At 39.8% G+C, this 16,566-nt stretch overlaps 1 protein-coding gene across 3 annotated transcripts; it reads right to left on the reverse strand.

The window, feature by feature from the left end:
* Window positions 1-1,723: 1,723 nt before the first annotated feature.
* Window positions 1,724-16,436, reverse strand: LOC122414663 (uncharacterized). Of its 3 annotated transcripts, XM_043426162.1 has the most exons (7): window positions 16,131-16,436; window positions 7,790-8,087; window positions 7,527-7,697; window positions 6,119-7,414; window positions 3,893-4,079; window positions 3,426-3,783; window positions 1,724-2,522 (listed from the first exon to the last, which is right to left on the reverse strand). In XM_043426162.1, the coding sequence occupies exons 2-7, from the start codon at window positions 8,078-8,080 to the stop codon at window positions 2,162-2,164; spliced, it is 2,664 nt and encodes an 887-aa protein (XP_043282097.1). In that variant the 5' UTR covers window positions 8,081-8,087; window positions 16,131-16,436; the 3' UTR covers window positions 1,724-2,161. The 3 variants fall into 3 exon arrangements, with proteins under 3 accessions (XP_043282097.1, XP_043282094.1, XP_043282096.1); XM_043426159.1 differs by lacking the exons at window positions 1,724-2,522; window positions 3,426-3,783; window positions 3,893-4,079 and adding an exon at window positions 4,086-5,501; XM_043426161.1 differs by lacking the exons at window positions 1,724-2,522; window positions 3,426-3,783; window positions 3,893-4,079; window positions 16,131-16,436 and adding exons at window positions 4,086-5,501; window positions 10,233-10,366.
* Window positions 16,437-16,566: the final 130 nt, after the last annotated feature.

A 16,566-nucleotide genomic window follows, 5' to 3' on the forward strand; every position in this document is an offset into this window, starting at 1 on the left:
AAAGAATAAAAAATCAACTTATCATTTAGAGGGATTTTTTATGGGAAGGTCAAATAACTACTTCTTATCCATTCTTGTGATTTCTGGCACAATAATCTGGATTTGCGGATGGCGTGGGTCAGTTGAGAGATTTTCATATAGCAATGTTGTACAGGATTTTAGTTATTTTGAAGGGCGAGTTTGATTACACGAAGTTTGATTTCTCTTCGTAATGCTACAATATACGAGCAGTTTTTTTTTTTTAAGTGTGGAGAAGTCATTCCTTTTTAAGGGGGTTTTCCATACCTTATGTTGAATGAATTTTTGACGAGGATTATTTGTCAGAGAAGTAATTGAAGTCGGGTTGTACTGGGATGACTGCTGCATGAGCAAGGGGCATAAATGTAATTTTATGGATTTCATTTTAATTTTTTTCATCCTCAATTTATTTATATTCCGATATTACCCAATTTAGTCATAATTCCGGCAAAATACGAAATTTGTATGAATTATGTTTTCAATCATAAGTTGTTATAATTAACCCTTAGAGTGCATCTGGGGTCAGGTTGACCCCAAAATTATTTTCTCACACGAATAGCATTTACAGATGGGCATCTCACAAGTAAAACCCCCAATATTAAAAATAAAAATTAAAAATTAAAAATTAAAAATTAAAAATAAAGTGTATTTACAAAATAAATACACTTTTTGGAAGGGTTGCAAAGTCGACTATTTTTCCCTTAAAGCATGGACCCTTGTCTGTAAAACTCTCTAAGGATTTTTTTAAAAACTCAAAATTTAATTTTTTACGAGAGATTTAACCGAAAAAGTGCTTTTTACGAGTTCTATCAACTTTGAGCACGTTTTTGAACAATGAAAAAGATTTTTTTGGAAATCCTACTTTGCAGCCTTAAAGTTGGATCAATTCACTGCAAAAAGTGGCTAAACCTTTTATTCCGAAAAGCGCATAGTTACCGAGATATACGATGTCAAAAATGACCGGGGTTAAAGTGACCCCATGTGCATGAAATGTCTCGCTGTGAAGATGTGCACACTAAGGCTTAAGGAAGTTGAGGCTGTACAGTTATTTTTTTAACCCAAAAGTTATGACCTGCACCTTTCAAGAGTTAGGCCAGTTTACAGTTTGGCAATGTTGCATACACTTTAAAGAAAAGTTGGGGAAAAAAGACGAAAAACTGGTGAAAGCTCAGTCGAAAACACGAACGGTGACGATCCTAGCCTCAAAAAACTGCACGGGAAAGAAATTATTGTTAATATAATCTCAGCAAATCTCCTAATAAATCTGAAAGAAATTGACATTATTCGGCAAGCCTTGCTCATGTTGCCCAAAAAATTTCATATTTTTAGCATCATTTTTAACGAAGATATCACTGAATGTGTCTTGACTTCCATAAGATTAAATGTTATTTGGCCCAAATTGTTATTGATTTTTCTCAACAACGACGCTCCTAAACTGTCTGAAAATTTAACTGATTTTTTTTACACTTCACTTTATAAGATGCAATCGGTTTAAAAGCGATGACATCATTTTAATTCTAATGCCTCAACTTCCTTAAGATAAAGAAGTTTGTCGGACGTTTGTTTCTCAGAAATATCCTCGATTGTTGTTTATTGGTGAGTTGGAAATATATGAGCAAAGAACTCTGAATATTTAATATTCGTAAGGTCCAGGTTGAGGATGTTCGATCGTTCCGCAGGCAAAGGTTATAAAGAAAAGTACGAGTTGATAATCACAATTCATTTATTCATAAAAAAAGAGGTCTAAAGGAGATATAAATTGCAAAGTAAATGCATTACGAGTCGCTCCGAATCCGCACAGGGATTCGAATTAAAAAAAGTTGATGAAACAACGTTTCTAGAGATAGATATAAAAACCATGGAACGAAAAGGCGAATCACTAGTTCGAAGACAGAAGGAAATGGTTGATTTGATTGTCACCAAGTGAATACACACACTCAGACACTCGCACACTTTTATAATAAAAAAATAAGTTAATAGCTTAAGCTCTAAACTTCGTTTCTTTTCGTGCTTGTAAATACTAGCATTTTCCATAAACGGATTGTGCCAGAAAATAACTCAATAAATATTAGCAATGAAAGCAATCGAGAATAGTTTTTGGACTTATTAACTCCAAAGTCGTACCCCGTGACACTTTTTCCTGTCAGTACTGTCGAACGACTTGAGTGATCCAATCAAGATAATAAGAAACTCGGGAATAAACGCCAGGTACTCCTGGCTGTCCACATCCGATGCCCCAAGAAACAACGCCAGCGAGCTGCCACTTTCCATGTCGTTCACAGACCATTGGGCCACCACCATCGCCCTTGCAGGCATCTTTTCCTTCTTCACCACCAGCACACACAAAGCCCGGATGAAGATTGAAGCTGTGTCCCAACCGGGTGCGACGCATTTGATGTTCGCATACTTGGTTGCTCACAATAGGCACATCCACTTCCTTCAGAATATTTTGATACTTTCCAAAGTCCCCGAACGCGTCTTTGCCCCATCCAGTCGTCCAACATCTGAACACAAATATTATTGATTGGTGTCAAGAGTAATTGAAATTTCATTCGCTCCCAAGCACTCATCTAGTGAACCAAAACTAGCCTGCGATGCCTGGAAGTGGTCGAGAAGTGCTTCAAATAATTTTGAACAATGCGAATTTACTTAATCGAAAACAACGCGATTCGATCAAAGCAAATACAACTGTAACAACGATCGTACACGGAGAAAACGGATTCGCTCTGTACAGTGAGGAATATATTATTTTTCAAGAATTTTCAAAGTATTTAGCCACCGATTACAAACAGCATAGTATTTTTTGAATTTTCCCATTTTTCCTCCCTTTAATAATAAACAGCTTTATGTGCATGGCAAAAAGTGATGCACCTGAGAACTATATTTCGTTTTGTTTTCGAGTGTTACTCATCGTGTCAGACTAGCACTTACTGATAAGTGGAAATGTATTGTAAATCACAAATTTTCACTGTCAGCATAGTAAATTCTACACGAATGTACACCGAATACGCGTGGCATTTTATCATACATACAAACATTTCAAGTGACTGAAAACATTTTTTACTATGCTTATAGAGAAAAACACTCTCAAGTCTTGAATAAAAGGCATGAGTATTGGTCTTTTTACAATGGTGAATAGAACAGTTCTTATTGTTGCTCTTCGAATTAATGCTGCAATCCAGTTATATACTGTCCGCGAGAACTTTCCTCTAGAATTTTTAACCTCGTTTTCCCCGTGTATGGAGCACAGAATAATATTCTAGTATTTATATATCTAGATTGAGATTGCGTTAGACGAATAGTAGCTTCTTGAATTTGATTAGATTCTTTCGTTGTTGTGAGGCGAAATTATGTGGTATTTTAAAAGTGGAAAATGAATATATTTTTTTAAGAGCGCAGAGACGTACCTTGCGCCCGTAAAGTCGTCGTGTTTGTCCGGCAAGCAAGCTGGACTGATGTGAGGATTTTTCTCAAAGTCGACTTCATGGTCGAGCGTCAGGATGGCGATATCGTTGTAAAGGGTACCGGCGTAGAATTCTGGATGTACATGGACGTTTACGATGTCACGTTCGATGTAAGGGAAGAATTCAACATCGTGATTGACGTCCCATTCGCCAAGACGAGCACGCAAATCACGCCCTGCGTGAGTTTTGACACAATGGGCAGCCGTAATTATGTGTCTGGGGGATATGAGGGTGCCACCGCAAACGTAGACACTCTCGGACGGGTCCTTTTTCAAAATGGCCACTTGCCAGGGGTACTCGCCTGAGGGTTTCAAGAGAAACGATAAATTCACGTTTGTGAATTCACTAACTTGTGATTCATTCGAGCGGAGATTGCGAAAGATTATAATTTCATTGATTTTATAAATTACCGAATTCTGAGTCTCCGTCCACGTAAACCGGTGTCTTGATTCGTCCATTGATTCCCTGGGTGTTCCTCACTCCACATTGTCCAGGTCTGGGGCGTCCATGATGGTTACCATTGTAGCTGGGGTGCACTTGATTTCGCCGGCAACAAACGTGCCTCGGTCCGCACACGGGTGGTCTGCCGAATTGTCTCTGAGAAACAAATAAGTCAAATAGTTTTATTTATAATGAGCACACGTTTAAACGCGCACGCGTTCTCCCAAAAAGCCATGGCGTTTCGTAAGAAAATAGCATTAGCGTTGAACAGCGCGTATTACGATAAACTGAAGACCATTAGTCGGTGATGGTGTTCGCGTTGGATGCCGCGAGGCAGGAAATGGATGGAAATGTCGTAGCAGTAGTTGATGATAGTAAAAAGCAATTGGGATTTGTTGGATAGAATGGTTGTGAGTGTTGATGCAAAAGTCACGGCAACGAGTACATGCCAGAGTACTCGAAGCGCTCTAGCTAGTCCAGCAAACCCTCTGCAAGTGCCCAAGAGATTTTCCTTTCTAAAACGGTCTATTAATTGATAGTCGGGATAGAGCTGAAGTTGATGTTGTCCGATGAGTGAGACTCCTCATTTGTTTTATTCCGTTCGTTCGTCCGTCTCGGATTCTCGATTATGAATTCCGTCGCAATGATCCTCATTTTCATTCGATGAACAGGAAACTCTGGGGTCTCATTGATCAGGACTGTTCTTACCCGCTCTCGAATTTTTCCGACCTGATCCAAGACGTCGCGTTTCTTTCTGTCGCGGAAAGCGACTGTGCCACCGGCCTCTTCAGACCTTTGGCCCTCGCTTCGAGTGTTTTGGATGGCGCTATTTTGGAGCCGAGGAACACGCGGCGAAGCTGAGACATTAGTCCGGGCGTTCCTGAAGTAACCGTCTCCGTAGTCGGAAAAATCGTAATTGGATGAAGGATCATCGTAGTCGTCAGAGTCTCGATAGTAGCCGGGATGTCCTCCATAATGGTTGTTCTGATTGTAGTAATGGCCGTGGTCGGGTCGAGCGTTATGTTGGTGCGTATGATGATGATTGTGGTAATGTTGCTGAGGCCTCTCGTAGCCGGACCAGCTTGGCGATTGCGGTCCAGTGGGATAGTAATGATTGGGGTTTTCAACAAATATTGGTCTTCCGTGGGACGATGGTCCAGACGGATAATAGTTTGGCGCATAATGTCCGCTGGGATAAGATCCTCCGAAATGTGGTCCATAGTAACCGCCAGGCTGTCCTCCCAAAAGGAGCTCCTTTTTGTGGGCCAATATGTTGCCCAATTTATTGACAAAGCCCTGGTTCGGAGTGACATGAAGGTTGACAAATGGTTTTATCACTTTTTCGCCGTAATCATCCTTCGTGACTTGAACAGCAAGCAACGGATTGACCGAGACTAAGCCGAGATTCAGGCCTTGCCCACCACCCGCACCGTACCCTTGATACGGATTAACCAATGAGTTATCGCCGTACGGATTGACCGGGTAATTTCCACCGGCGTTCTGCGGTAAACCGAAGCTCACGCCCCAAGTCGGCTTGAAGTTCAATTTTGAAGTGTCAACGTCACCGACGATTAAACGCTGCAACGAGAGAGTCACAAAATTCGTTCACGCATTGCCCACGATCTAAGGGATCCATGGCTTTCCCCATCGTGTTATCACGGTTTTTGGTTAATTCAACCTTTTCCCTTTTCATGAGTGATTATGCAACTTGGGAAATGGCACGGGCCAATACGACGATGATCCTGGACCTCGTGGAACTCGGACAATCTACGTGGCGAATCTTCTGACTATCTCTATTGTTTTTCGAAGCATCCGTTACGAAGGTCAATGCTTCGTCGTTGATTCCGTCGACAAACGCAATTACAACATTGAAGTTATAGAGTGTAGTATATACTGAGAGCTGAGATGCTGGAGAATCGTTAGCAGTGGAAGAGATAGCAGAAAATGCATTGAAAGCATCCGACGTTATTCCGGTAATTTCAATCCTGCTTTTGCTTTGCCAGGGGAACAGGGTTTGCTAGAAGACTTTATCGGAGGTCCGGGATCGTCGGGTTCGACAGCGTGAGTTTGTTAATTAGCGATGCGATCGACTTTTTCGTAAAGACTGGTGTGAATGGAATATTGATGGGCTTGTGTTAGCAGCAATGCAATGGAAAAATAAATTGAGAGAAACGAGGGCTTTGACGTGTACTTACGCTTTGAACGTCCGCATTCTTGTCTTTAGTATCAGCGACCTGTTTCGCGTCACGTTTGCTCCTTTGTGTGCTGTCGGGCGCCTTTGTTTGTACGTCGGCTGCTTTTGCTGCCTGCTCTTTCGCGTTTTCTGCCTGCTCCGTTCCGTTCACCTCTTTGGGTACCCTGATGGTGCTCATAGTGCCATTGCCGTCGGTAACAACAACTTCTTCAACCGCTTCTATGTCTTTACCGAGGTTTCGAGGATCTATGGCCAGGAAGAGATCATCTTTGCGACCAGCGTGGTCGATACCGGCGCACTGATCGTAGGGTACGCAGAGACAGTCTTCGTAGTTGTTGGAAGGATAATTTTCAAAGCCGTTGCTCGAGCCCAATCCTGCGTTTGTGCCAAAGCCATGGTTCGATGGGTGTCCTCCGTTGGCAATGAACCCGCTGCTCGAGCCTTGTCCAAAGCCGGAATTGCCTGAACCGAATCCTTGATTCACGAAGCTGTTTCCACCTCCGAAGCCAGAGCTCAATATCTTGGTCGATTCAACCCCGCCGGAAAATCCTTTCGAGGTGAAAATGGAATCTCTTTTGGATTTATCGTAAGTTGGATAACGATTCGCATAACTCGGGCTCGACGTCAGGGGGTCCAGGCTGTTCCCGTTCGAGGGAGTCTTCACCTTGAAAGCTTTCTTATAATCTTCAAAATCATTGTAGCCGCTACCATAAGTTCCGGATGATCCATAACCGTAGGAATTAAGGCCATTGCTTGACACGACTCCAGGGTTGACTATGGGGCCTGCAAGTCCCGGGGTGCCGACAATGACTGCCGGATTTTTTACGTCACCCTCACCGTGATGGTAGTGATGATGGACGTGTTGTTGAACTCCTGCGGCTGTAGGCTGTTGAACCAGAACCTGCTTTTTCTCCAGGAACTTGTCTTCAAAGTCGTATTCTCCGTCGAATCCTGCCTCGTACACCGGACGCGTGCCATGTCCGAACGATGGCTTTTTGTAGCCCGGGTAAGGCCCGGGGAACGAATGATGAGCTCCCGAGAAAGAGGACGACGGTCCGGGAAAGTGTCCTGGTGCACCGGAGTAGATTGGCCCAGGTGGACCGGAGTAAATTGGCCCGGAGCCGATACCAGGGGGAAGCGGAACTGGTTTCGCCGGACCGTAAGGTCGCTTGATCGGGATGGCTGGTAGTGGACGACCAACTGGTTTGATCGTCACTGGTTGGGCGTAAATAATGTCGTGGGGATGGATGTCACGGTGCGGGGAATAGAATGGTCGACGGCCTTCGTTGTTCTCGCACTGTGCAAAAAGACGGTGAGGAAAATTGTGCAAAAGTATTTAATGGATAATCAATCATCTCATAGGATTGGGCGCATTTCGATGGATTCGAGTATTATTGTCGACAACTTACGTTCATTAAACCCAAGCTGCAGAGCTTGTCTCTGATGTAAGCGCGAGCGATGGTGTCGTTTCCAATTTGCAGAGCATTTTTGACATCTGGGTCAGCGTACAGTTCATCGTATCCTTCAAGGTTGCGACCTCGTCGGCTCGAGTCAAGGATGTCATCGACCACTGTGTCAACCTGGAATTTCAATTATTCATTTCGTCGAATTTTTCTTCGTTGATGGTGCGACCAGCGGAAAATCGCCGCCTTTTTTTTCCTTCCGAACTTACCGTTTGCTGCGTGAATTGATCGAGCACCTGTGCCACACTGCTCGAATCCGACTGGACATTCGGGCTCTGCTGTTTTCCCTGATTCGGATCCACCACGTCCGAAGCTGTGAAGGACAAAGGATGATAATCGTCTTGCTGGCCGCTCGCCGATGCGGAAGGTTCTTGCCACGACCAATTTTTCGTCTCCGAGGACGAGGAAGAAGCCGACGATTGTGCTTGGGATGTCGTGTGGTATGTGACCTGCGTTCCGGAAGCCTGGGCCAGGAGCCCAACCAAGAGGATGTACCACATTTTGATCCTGAATAAAAGTTATAAAATCATCTCAAATGTCGATTTTTCAAGTCATTTTTACAGTGCAACTTCGGTTGAGGGCTTAAGCGACGATTGAAGAATCGATTCGATGTGGATTTAAAAAATCATTCATTCAATTTGCATTATTCGAGGGTCACGAGTATTGGTCTTGAAACCATGACGAAAAACGAAATGCGCGTACTTTCATAAGACCTGGAAATGCTCCAACGGCTGGGATTCCCAGCTCGAAAATGGCGTTGCGAAAGTTTTGACTCTCGTTCCTTTCGCGTGGGTGGTACTTGGTCAGTTACATCTCGCATGTATATAGCTATAGTAGCGTTGAGTTTAACGTACACTTTACAAATTCGCTCTCGCATATTGTCCAGGCAGAAGTGAGACTTTCCATTTCACCACACTTTCTTCTCGTACTTTAGGCTCTCATCTCCCGCGAAAGAAATTAAGATATTAGATTTCCTTCTTTATCCCAAACGAAAAACTTTCAACACTTTTTCTCCGAATGACTTTCAACTATTGAGCAGTGAAAATCATCGTTGCAAAATGTATAAAACACGATTTTTCTTCACATGCCGAATATCCATTCAAGATGCATTGATAAATTAACGTTGGTGTGAAAAAGTTTGGCGTTTTTATGACTATTTTACGAAATTTCAAAAATTGAAGACAAAAAGATCTTGGTACTCGAGAAAGTGCATGCCGCCTTTCTCCATTTGCAGGTTCCCCATGGAGCAATATTTCAATGTCACACGAGTCTCAAAATAATGTGAAACGTGCAAATACGAAAATGAAAATATTCAGTCCACTTTCATTGTTCAACTTGGAATCGTATCAATCGAATTAGTTCAGCCGGTCTGTTTTTTTCGTACCTGCTCATTATATATTCCTACTTGAGACTATCCGAAGATCAGGAATAAAAGGAAGAAAACGGCGCTCGCAAGACATCAACGAAAGTGAGAGGAAGTTGGGTGAAAGTCGTTTGACCGGTGACGTCTCGGATATAATAGTATAATAATGCCCCACAGACATTCGCGTCTCTTATTTATTGCGATACACTCTACTGGGTTTGTATACATGACCGATATGCACGTCATCCTCCAATTCCTTTTTCGAAGTTATTTTGGTTCGGTGAAAGCAGTTACGCAATGCGATTTTTCGGACCACGACCCATACACGTCAAAGCAGAGAGAAGATAAATCTTTCCATCATAAATGAAGATTCAATAATCTCGTACTTGGTGGAATGTAGATTCCCGACTCGGGAGAAATATTTTTTCAACTTTGAGTTCGTATTGATAAATCATAGTGAGACGATTCGAGTGAATTTGATATTAAATTTATGATTGATATTATTTTTCATTCAGTATGGGTTTCGATTGTTGTCAAAGAACAGTATTTATAAGACAATTTATCGTTCATTACGGATGATTGAATGACTCAAGTGCACATTGCGTTGAACCGAGGCGCCTTTATTTCACTGGTCGTTTCACGTTGTCGAACAATTGTAGAAAAGTCTATTTTTATGTCTTTTCTTTCATCGAGAAGTCCGAGATTATATATGGGTCAGGAAAGTATATCATTGAGTTAATAACAAGGCATGATCAAGATCATGAATTAACATACAATAGAGATCGGCAACTGACAAATCGTCGCTTGAGTATACGAGACAACGTAAAGTGGAGAAAGTCGCGATGTTGTCAGACCGAAAATTGTGATGTGCAAATCACATGTTTGGACTCATCGAGGAATCTTTCTTTCATCAGGACTATTTTTATGCAGGCTGGGGTTGCGTGAAATTAAATTTATAATAAATCCACTCCTTCTGCATTCTATAATATACGGATCCTTGCTAATATCCGCTAACTTCAATATACCCACTTACACGACTAAAAAATATTAAGAATTTCGATAAGACCAAAAAGGTCCAAAATTATGAACTGTTTTTAAAAGAAGTTGATCTCTTTCAATAATTTACCGAAAAATCCAGAATCAATGTCGATCATCACAAATACGTTTTTTTTCAACTGTTTAGATAGAAAATGAAAACTCTGTGAAAATAAGAAAATTTGAAAAAATGATCATAAAAAATTGAAAAAAAGTTCTTATTGCGAGTTGTTGAGTTTTGTTTGCGTTCCTACCTCTCACGTTCAATCACTCTCACGACACACTGAGTTTCTTCGCTAACGCACGAAGGTCTTTATATAGTCTGACTGTTTCTCTCTATCTCCTTTTAACCCAAACACTTTCTCCTTGTGGTGTCTTCCACAGGCTCTCAAACTCTGAGCTTTTACCGGTCATCAGGAATACTTATATACGAACTCAAAGGTCTGGGGATGCTGGGGGAATCTCTTCGCAAGAGTTCTAGCCGGTACCCCACCCTGTCATGTGCCAGGGTTGTTCCGTGACTCATTCACCAGCCGGACGTTTTTTCGATTTGTATATCAAAAGGACACGCTCCGACTAATCTCATTTGAGCCTCAACAGTGGCTCGAAAGTCAAATTTTCAAATAATTTTGAACTTTTTTTTTCAATTCAACGAAATGTGGATTTTTGGAATGTCCCCACGCTGGACAAGCGAATTAATAAAATGATTTTTATTCATTCTATAGGCTGGTCATATTTTCGAATCGGTTATTTTCATATGCTAATTTCCTACTCGTTAATAATTCTGGTAAATATTGAAGAGCTGACTTTTCTGAAAAATTGAAAAATGTGAAGTAAATATATTGATAAATGTGGGAAAATCGGATTTCACTTTTTAATTTTTGTCAAAAAAAAATGTTCTATGCGGAAATTTCATTTATTGTGAATGTGCTCCGGAAATCGGGATATTTGCGGACATTTTTAATCAAGATAATGAAAATCTTTGATATTAAAAATGTATCTCGTAAATAGTACCAGTAAATGAGTTTCCAGCAGAATCATTTTGAGGTTCAAATTTCATTTAACAATAAAAAAGAATTAAATATTCCAAGAAAAAAAGTAAACATCTGAAGTAACGATGGTGGATCATTGCCATAAGCGACTGTTACGTCGCGAAATCCGGTTTTCCACTTGGGGCTTCAAACATGATAGGGAAAATCCAACGAGCTATTCGTGAAGTGCATTATTTATTTGAAAACACGTTCGCCAAGGAGTCTCTAAAACATCGACATTTTTTGTCGAACAATTCGTTCACACTGGACGGGCGAGTTGAGAATTTTATTGCAATACTAAACTGCCGGGTTTTCCATCGGTGCAAATGTTTATTGACGACGTAAAAGTACATAATTATTTTGACGTATCTAAAAAATCGATTCATATAATTTCTTCGATCTTAAATCGGTTTCAGATAACGATGATCCATCAAAAATTCTGGACGTGGAATGAATAAACGTGACACGAAAAATTCCAGTTGCATTTGATATTACATGCATCGAATCAATCGATCAATAGAAATTGTACTGTTCGAGTAACTACATTCAGAAATTTTTTGTTTTTCTTTCATTTCGATAAATCGATTATTCAGATGCATTTCGGGGAATTTGAAATGTAATTAGCAATGGATAAAGGCCCAAAACTTCTTATTGAATGAATATTTATTTGTTTATAACGCCGATTCCAATGCATTATTTATGCATGAATTGAACAGAGCAAGGAGAAATTGGGAAATTACGTGCGCAGTTAACCTGCGTCAGAACTTTTCTCCACACGGTCTTGAGAAAATTAGAACGTGTGTGTTTCGAGAGTAAGAAGTGAATGAATCGTTATATCGTTAGTCGTTTTTTTGGGATTATGCAATGGGGATTTTTCACCGGTGGGATAATTCCTCAATGACCAAGTTCTATGAATCCTGTTTCGTTTCAGCCTCGACGAAGGCAATTCCGAAAACAAGCGAGCCCAGAACGGTTACAATATTTCATCTCATCGACAGAAACATCATGAACTCTATAAAACAAAACCATAATGACAAATTTATTGTTCTCGCCCGGAGACATGAGTTCTTAAAATTTATTTTATTTGTTATAAACAATTGTTTTTTAAAATGTGTACGTTTATATTTACTTTTTTCTGTAAGAAAATTTTGTGCCAGGAAAAATGATCAGTGACCACGAATTTGGGAGGAAAAAAAATATAAAAAGTCCCCAAGAGCATTAAATTACGATTTCGTTGAAGGATGAAGAAACCCCTTCTTGTCGAGTCATCTTGAGATGATTGAAAAAGAGTGCCGGGTCTTGTAAGACGGTGGAGAATTGAAAAGTTCACTGACCGATTCAAGAGACGGGTCACAAAATTGAATTAGCTTTTTTTACTGATTTTTCATGCTCCTGTTGTCCAGGCTTCGTTGCTGATACAAAAAAAGAGATAAACAATGAATTTCATTTCCAATGCTTCTCGGAGATGCTTCACAAATGTCTTCCGCTTTTCAGCGTCATCTGTCCCTCTATTCCGTTAATTCGAAATGTGATGCTGCCGATTTTGAAGTTTCTTTCATGACACTTCGTTATAGTCAAGTATAATTGAATCGAGTTCGCCACGGAATGAAAGAAACAGGAAGAGCGCTTGCTCAATTTCCAATTAAATCACAACTTCTCGTGTACGTTTCATTATCGTCGGATTTACGAGAACCGGAAACGGATAGGGCACATTTTCTCACCGAAATCTCCAGTCAACATCCTTTTTTTTATCTTACTCTCTCTCTCTCTTTCTCTGTCCAGTCTCAGAGCTCTCTGGATTCTTTTTACGAGTGTGACGTTGGTCGAACACACGAGAGCACTTTCTTTCTCGGGCTCTTTCCTCGCGATGAGTACAACCTTGACACAGTAAGAGGTACCATCAAAACATCGAGGCGTCGTGAAGGATTGAGGCGTAGGTGGGAATCCGACGCTTCTTCTAAAAAATTGAAACTAGACGAACGCTTCTGAAATTTCGCCCTGTTCAATAATTCACAAAGAGTTGCAATTTCTATTAGCAATCTTCCAACTCTCATTGCGTTCAAATCATGACAATTTTTAGTGCTCAAATAAAATAGTTTTGAGCAGCGTTCATTTCAACTCCACGATCAATGAATTTATCATCAATTTTTATTCAATTACGATTGCCTTTCACTTTTCCAATCTTGACAAATCCAAATAACACGAAATTCGAATGAAAGAAGATAGTTTTTTCACGGTTAAAAGAACAATTGGGATCCGCAAGAAAAGATCCGGCTCGGTGAGGTGCACTAACCCGAAGCGTTCTGAGGTTTTGGTATCCGGGAGAAAGTCTTTTTGTGGATCTCCGGTTGAACCGTAGCGTTTAATAACCAAGAGGTGAGGAACCGAACACGCGACGACTTCCGTCTTAATAATCTATATGCTGCATCCGAATTAGCAACTTCACTCCTCCAAGTTTTATCCCATCCAAGATCTTTAATTTATTCACATTAGTTTTTCATCGTCTTCAACGTCTCCGGCATTTTTCACATGTTAATAACCAAAAATCAAAATAACTTTTTTTCTAATCCGATTATTCATTTGTATTTGATCAATGAAATAACAACATTACTGCACGGAGAGAATTAAATTGAAAAATTGCCGTCCAGTAACGATGATGACGAGCTGCAATTCATGATATTATTATGGGAACGAAATTGAATTTTCCCATAAAGAAATAATATTCATTGCTCACAGCAGGAACTTTTGCCGAAGTATTTAGTAAATTTTGACGTCACGGCGAATTTATCGCGCTGCGCTGTCAAAATTTCCGGACGAATGTTTATGCTAAGATGCAGCTACACTGGAAACATGGCAGGAGTATTTTGTCCCCATATTGGCCTATTTCCCCACTTTTTTGTATGCTCAGCCCATTGTCGAAGTGTGTAAATCACTGTCTCAGTGTGCTCCGAAATTCGGAAGCGAGTGATCGATACCTACGTTAGGGCAAAGCCATTTGTCCTTGATGCACTGTAAAATTCACTAAACGTTTTGCAAATTTCAATATCTGCAATATTTACTGTAATGAAACTGAAAATTCCGTAAAATATTGAAAATTTAACAGTGCTTTATTGGAATAAATATTTTTCGTTAACTTGTCCCCGCAGTCAAATATATTCGGTAAATTTTACAGTGATTTTCAGGCTATAAATATTACGGTTAATTCTCTCGTGCATTTATCGTCTATTGAACATTTCCATTACAATTTTCACATTGGGTTTTTGTTTTCGATCTTCTACTTAACGTTTTGTTTTTCAAAAATAAGGGAACAAGGTCAACTTTCAATGGATATCGTTTTGGATTCGATTTCAAACGATGCAATTATCTCGATCGTGAGATCGTTTTTAATAAGAAGCCTCAATCTCTGCGGAGCAAAAGTTGTTTTTCTTTTGTTGAAATATGCCATTTGTATTCACGTACATACCGATATATCTGTAAATTCATAATATTTTTTTTTAAGTAATTATCGTCATTAGAATCTCGAACATGAGATTTGTAGTCGTGTACAGTCCTTGCGACGATAATAAACGTCTCGTGGGTGAACGACTGCGGTCTTTTGATCGATGCGTTGCTTACAGAAGTCGGTGTTGCACAATAGGGGGTTTTTCCCCAGTGTTGCAACCTGGGAATTTCGTGCTTTGCGCGGTTACGACCGGGCGATGGGAGAGGGCTGTCTTGACCTAATTTAGCGAGAGACGAGTGTAGACTCGCTGTAAGTCGCGAATAAGTTGAATTTTATTTTTAGCTGCAGAAACGATTCGGTTGCAACTCAATATTTATTTCAATTATTTATTTCTTTTTCGAACGGTACTGGATTCATTTTCAGAAAAATATTCATTTTCTTGAATGATTCTCAAGTAAATGAAGAAACAAGATTGAGAGTTTCGTTGAATGAAAAATAAAATGTTCACAGAAACGAGAAAGAGAATGGAAAATGAGAAACAATCGGCAGCCAGATAAATGACATTTAAGGTATAACTGGATGGATAGCTCGACCAAAAATTATATCTGATTGGAATTTCCGTACTTCGTGATGCAATAAAAATCGGAAAAAATTCAACAACATTTGGAAAGCTGTGAACAACAATTATCAATAATAACATTACCCAAAAGTTAATAACAGATTGTTTAAACAATTGATTATTCAATAATTTTGCGGTGACCTATTGTTTTTTTTTACGAATCAAATGTTCAAATGTGTCTATTTTTCCGAATGCTCATGAATTTTTTCAGAATTTTCGTGGATTTTTTAAATATCTTGAAAAAATTTTGAAAAAAATTTTCAAAAATTTGAATTTTGGATATGTTTTAGAAGACATACTTACCATCAGTTTTGAAAAGTCTCAAGGTTACTGCATCAAAAATGTACAAATAGAGCCACTTGAAAATTTTAAAAAAGGGAATTTCAAAAATCCACGAAAATTCGGAAAAAAATCACGAGCATTCAGAAAAATGCGCACATTCGATTCGTAAAAAAAAAAACAAGGGTTTACTGTAAAATTGTTAAAAAATTATTTATTCATACAATTTATTAATAACTTTTGGGAAATATTATTATTGATAATTGTAATTCATAACTTTCCAAATGTTGCTGAATTTTTTCAGATTTTTATTGCATCACAAAGTACGGAAATTCCGATCAGGTACAATTTATCGGCTGGGCAATCCATCCAGTAATACCTCAATTTTTGTCACAAGATTTCCTGAACCTCCAGCGGAATTCACCGACCCGTGATTCGTCTGGGGCGACGACAACTTTGGCATTGCGTAATCCAGGTAACTTTTCGGGCCGTTCTGTACAAGCGACGGCTATCAATGAGCAAAGACGTTTACGTTTACACGAAAGAAAGCCTGATAAGAATACTAAAAATGTCCGATGAGAAAGTTCACGGGTGATTCCACTTTCCCTCTCGTCGTGACTAACACTTTTGTCTTCAAAGTCTTCCGATCACGTACTACTTTGAGGTACTAAACAAGCGTTTCGTATAGTCGAATTTTCTCTGATTGCAAAGATAACTGAAAATATATCTGCTGCGAATTAACTTGTTTACTTTTGAATCTCGAAAACAATTCCGCACTTACCGGAATGAAATTCAGCGAAAATCGAATGTTCGTCTGATCCCTCGGCTTCAGCATCTTTTCGATAATCATATTGAATGTATCTAGGCTACGCCTACGCTCGTGGATCAAAATGGCAAGACGAGTCTAACGAAGAGATCGTTTTTTTTTCGCGAGAACCAAGATTTCACCATTCGGCCTCGCATCGCCGCTGATTTCATCCTGAGTTGTCAGTCTAGCGTAGCACGAATTCACACCCAGCAGTGAGCCTTGAGAGTTTTTGCATATCTTCGCGGAATAATGTTAGAAAAAAAACGAAATTCCTAAAGAACCAGAATTCCAAGAAAAGTCCAATATTTCGAAATGATTATTTACACAACTCTGAGAACAGTTCGAATACGGCGTAGATATTTCGAGATGTTTCGATCGGATTTGTTTTTTATGAGACAATAATGCACGC

This window comes from Venturia canescens, chromosome 8 (assembly GCF_019457755.1).
Source record: "Venturia canescens isolate UGA chromosome 8, ASM1945775v1, whole genome shotgun sequence".
Taxonomy (NCBI): domain Eukaryota; kingdom Metazoa; phylum Arthropoda; class Insecta; order Hymenoptera; family Ichneumonidae; genus Venturia; species Venturia canescens.